The sequence below is a fragment of the Limulus polyphemus genome, unplaced genomic scaffold (assembly GCF_000517525.1).
Source record: "Limulus polyphemus unplaced genomic scaffold, Limulus_polyphemus-2.1.2 Scaffold181, whole genome shotgun sequence".
In the NCBI taxonomy this organism is placed as follows: Eukaryota; Metazoa; Arthropoda; class Merostomata; order Xiphosura; family Limulidae; genus Limulus; species Limulus polyphemus.
The window spans coordinates 293,681-299,148 of record NW_013665791.1 but is presented as its reverse complement, the minus strand read 5'-3'; the positions used below and the strand labels follow the sequence as shown (position 1 = coordinate 299,148).

Below are 5,468 nucleotides of genomic sequence, written 5' to 3'. Positions count from 1 at the left end.
ACACACATATATATATATATATGCACTTGTAATGTATTATAACCGAAATGTGATTGTATTTTACAAAAATACTGGTGCACTAGTAGTACAAAGCTAAGATAGTTGCACTTTGCAAAGACCAGTTTTATTCTACTGAATACAGTAACATTAGCTGCACATGCATCGCATGACTGCATCTTCTGTAGCATCATTGTTTCAGACATGGCTTATAGATCAATAAAACAAAAATAATAAATATAAATAGATATATAATGTTACAAGATTTAAGCTATTTAAAATAAACATCTGTGATTTCCTGTTACAAAATGAAGTCATTGTAGAATGTAAAAAAAACGTAATCTAATTCTTAAGTTTTTACGATGGTTATGAAGTTGCTCAAATCAACCAGCCCTGTATGTAGTTAAAAGAGAGAAAATAACAGATAAAATATAAAGTTTTTCTTAAAAGAAAAAGAAAGTTTGATAGATATTTAGAAGATTACACAAATGAAACTTAACAATTTTCAGAGAAAGAAAATTTTTTAATCTTAAAATCAAAATTATTATACATGTTGGATAGTCAACATTCTAAATGAAAATAACTCACAACAAATCGTTAATTAAAAAATCTTAATATTTAATTAAAAACCTGATATTTTGCAAATGGAAGCCTTGTAATGTTTACTAATAATCTGTAAAATTTCATGAAGATATGCATCAATTATCAAAAATTATGGTATGACTACTCACATGGATAATTTAGTGGATTATGGGCTGGCTGGATTACAACCAGCCCATAGTCATAGAGTTCACTGCCCTCAGTAATAGTTTTACAGTTTATCAAGTTATTATACTACAAATTTTACTTTTGGTTTGTAAGAATTTTAGTTTTCTACCTTTCAGAAAAACTATAGAGCAAAATTATTAGTCATGATGAAAATAAGGCACTATTTCATTTTTGAAAGGACTGAAGAAGCAGATGCTAATAGTTTCTTCTAACAAGAATGTTGGTAAAAAAACAAAACTGAGGCTACAACAAAGCTTGTTATAATCTTTCTGGAAGTGCATAATGTGATTTCATTAACAAAAAAAGAACAAGTCATCAACCACAGTTTCTAGTAGTAAGAGGGTAGATAAGGGGATAAGAAATTTGTCTATGCGATAGGAATGTTTGTGGACAGCACAAAGTATAGGCCTAATTTCTGTAGGTTCCAGTATTTAACTGTCCTTCTTCTACTATAGCAACACTATAAGATGAGTTTAAGACATTTATTTATAATCACATCAAATTAAAAAATGTCACATCCTGTACATGTTAAATGCCTTACCTTTGCATCTTCCCCAACAACAATATTTTTTAATTCTGTGATTTTGTCATTGATACTGCTTCTGTACCTACGTTCAATTGCATTATGAGCACTGCGTTTCTCTCCTTTCTCAGGCTGGGCTTTAACTGAATTTATCCTAAAAAAATAAAACAAAGAAAAAAAACAGTTACAAATGTAACTTGACTACAAGCATTTTGATGTCAAAGTTTTCTTGATAAATCCAGAATAAGGTTTTACATTCTTCCTTTTTCATAGAATTGTTTTCTTTCAGTGAAGATGATTACAGTTTACAAACATAATATCCACTTAAAAATGATGTAGTATGAGACTTTATATATACCTCTTCTAACCAAAATTTATCTAAACATCAGGAAGTGGTCATCACTTTTGTAACTCATTTTTCATAACAAAATACTATCTAATACATTCAGAAGCTGTACAGAACCTACAATCCTGAGGAGATATTCAACAGACATTGTTCAAAAGGTAATAAGTGCAGCAGATGCAAATGTGAACACAATGGAATATCAGTTGTCACAAAATTATCTCTTAAAAGAAACAAATGTCCCATCTACAGTGCAAAGCTAAATGAAGACAAAAATGGCAGAAGATCATACAAGCCTGTCATATATAAGAAACAAAATAGTTAATGGGCACAGTTTTTATGAAAAATCAACTCTCCATATCTCCATATGACAGTCCTGATAAAACGTTAGTGATTTACTTGGGGCATTAATTATGGTAAATAGGATTGAATAATTTCAAAAAAACATATCACCCACAAGCATTAGGACAGATTGTGTAGCCCTGGTAAACATTTTAGACCACTAACCAAGTCTACAGTAGTGTAATTAATCTGTATGAAACTATATTGCATTAAGTTTCAAGGATTGTCTGTCTTAGTACAGCAGAATCATTGGTGAATGCAACACTGAAATGATTTATGAGTCAACAAGAGCTGCTCAAGTTTTTGGTGAGACAGACTCAGAACTGATGAAGAGACAAATGCCCTTAAGGAATGTGGCAGAATGCCTTATGTATGCCAAGAAAGATATAATTGAAAAGAGCATAGTTCATGCTTTATTATGTTCCTATGTGTTCCAGGAGCTGCACAGTATGAAAAAGAACTAACAGATTTACAATAAATTCTTAGTTTTGGAAATGGCTGAAGGTAACTATCCTGACAACTCAAACATAATGAGCTATCCAAGAAAGAAAAAGAATAAGTTAAGGCCATTGCTGATAAGGTAGGTAGCATGGACACTATGTAAAGTTCCTCTTCTGCAAACACATTTTGCTACTTGCATATTCTGATTCAAAAGAAGGACTATATTTAACTGTTTTTGGATTTCTGAATCTGTCCACTTCTTGTCCCACCATCCAAAACACCTTTTTTAAAAAAAACTGAGGAAGAGATCCACAGTTATTTTCTTTAGTTCTATTTTAAATATGATATAGTTATTAGTTTTTGATCTTATTTTTTAAAAAACAGTTTGTAACACTTGTCAAATTGTTTGAAGTTTTCTTTTTTCTCTAACTGAGAAGGAAAAAGCTTTCCATGTAACAAAGCTTATGAGAATGTATGTATTTATTTCTTTTTTATAATCAATATTTTATTGAAAACCACTATAATAATGCTGCACTATGCAGGCATACCACATGTTTTATTCTCTATACTCCTTTAACTCTATCATGACTGGCATCCTTCACTGAGCATGTAATAAGGTTTTTTTACTGACTTACATTCACAGTTTTATTAATCTACTTTTTATGTTATACCAATTAGAATAGCATAAAATCTTGACTAATAATCCATATTTTAATAATTACAAGTTTTAATTTCTTAATTTTATAAGGCAGTATTTAAAAAAATCTTGAATTTCCCCTACTGTGACACATGTGATTACATTTCTCTAGGCATCTCCTTTTCTCTATTTTATTCACCACTCCTCCAATAAGTACAAAATTAAACACAAATTACTCACTATAAAATTGTCATTGCTCAGAAAAACCAGAATTTATATAGCCTTCAATTTTGTTTTGTTACAGAGCCATCAAATCAGGCCCCTCTTGCCAAATCCACCTGTCACATCCTCTCTTTCAGGATTTGTTACTAGTTCTGTATTATGTTTAATTCTATATTATCTATAACCAACAGAAAGTCAAGGCTTTCATCTATCAAATGTCGTATTATATTACATTGAGTTCTGAATGTAGAATTGTCAATTTCACTGTTAGTACAAGCTTCATACAACTAGTATGAATGAATTTGTAATGGTTCTTGTTGCACTGTTAGAAAGCCAAAAAAAAGTTTTGAAGAGTTGAGGGAAATTCTCTACTTTTTGCATGTTATTAGTCTATGTTCTTTTGTGCATTACTACCATTACTATAAATAAAATAGGGTTAAGTGTCATCGACAATCAACAGCAAGAAAAAAAAATAAGGGAAGTACTTTATTTATCGTTTTTCAAGTCTGTTCTTTATTTATTATTATAAAAGTAACTGAAATGTAATAATGGGGATCTCTTTAGGCTATTTAAGGTTAAATTAGGTAAAATAAATAATAATAATATAATAAAAATGTTTCACTTGGCACACACCACGTGGGTAATGTAATTCGATAGCATAACATGACCTCCACGTTCCCCATGTGATTTACAACTTATAATGGTAAGAACAGTAGTCAGACAAAGTTCAAAGGGCAATAAAACAATAAAATTGAATTGTAAATAGATGTATACTGTTACAAGTTTAAAGCTACTTAGGATAAACAAATGTAGTTTCATGTTACAATTTAAAGACATTCTAGAAAGAAAAGGAAGATAATGTAGATTTATTTTGGTGGTTACAAGGTCTGTCAAATTGACCAATGTTGTCATAGAGTTAGGGAAGAAAAAATAAGAGATAAGATATAAAATTTTACTGAAAATAAACATTTGTAATGTATTTAGGAGGTTTTAGAGATTATACATGATCAAATCTGAGATTTTTGAGATGAAAAAAAGTATTTTTAATTTTAACATGAAAATCACTTTGCACACAGACTATTCAAAACAAATACTCAATATATTCACAGACAAACCTTTTTCAATTTATTTAAAATATGATTTTCTGTATGTGAAAGACTTACAATGCTTACTGAAAGACTGCCAAATTTTGTGTAAATATACATAATATATTAAAAGTAGTATCTTACTTATTATTACTTGTTATATTACTAGGTAGCATAACTTGGCTTTACATAGCATATATATCTTAATACCTTCTGCCCTTAAAGGGACAGGTGCAAGCCTACAGAGAATGATTGAACAATTAACTCTCTCAACATGGGCTCGGTCAACTTGACCGAACATGTGACCTCTTTGTTTGGTTTGTTTTAATTTTGCGCAAAGCTACACAAGGGCGATCTGCACTAGCGATCCCTAATTTAGTATTGAAAGACTAGAGGGAAGGTAGCTAGTCATCACCACCCACCACCGATTCTTGAGCTACTCTTTTACCAATGAATAGTGGGACTGACCTTCACTTTATAACACCCCCACAGCTGAAAGGGCAAGCATGTTTGGTGGGATAGGGATTCGATTCCACGACCTTCAGATCACAAGTCAAACATCCAAACCACCTGGGGCCTCTTTGTACTCGTTTAAAGTCTTTATAGAGTTAATACTTCTACAAACTTAGAGCTACTTAGGATAAATCAATGTAGTTTCATGTTATAATTTGAAGTCATTCTAGAAAGAAAAAAAGGTTAATTTTGGTTTATTTTGATTTTTTTTTGGTGGTTACGAGGTCGGTCGAATTTAAAGATCAAGTTTTGAGACAGGATAGAGAATATAACAAATAAACTATAAGGATTTAGTGAAAAATAAACGTTTGAAATGCATTTGGAGGTTTTAGGGATTACACAAAGGAAATTTGAAATTTTTGAGATGACAAAAAGTATTTTTAATTTTAACATGAAAATTATTTTGCACACAAACTATTCAAAACAAATAATATATTCATGGACAAATCTTTATTTTATTTTATTAAAATTACTTCACTAAGAAATATGACTTTTTATATGTGAAAGAACTTGTAATATTAACTGAAATACTGCCAAATTTCCGGAAGATATACCTAATATATTGAGAGTTATAAGTATTAATTTATAAAGACTTTA

The 5,468-nt window shown here is 30.2% G+C and overlaps 1 protein-coding gene across 1 annotated transcript in view; it reads right to left on the bottom strand.

Moving 5' to 3' along the window:
* The window catches only part of LOC106478113 (sterol regulatory element-binding protein 1-like), a 41,543-nt gene that overhangs the window by 21,618 nt on the left and 14,457 nt on the right, over positions 1-5,468 (bottom strand). Inside the window, exon 4 of the mRNA XM_022381656.1 lies at positions 1,307-1,442. Coding sequence (XP_022237364.1) covers positions 1,307-1,442 — 136 coding nt within the window. The remainder of the gene's footprint in view (positions 1-1,306; positions 1,443-5,468) is intronic.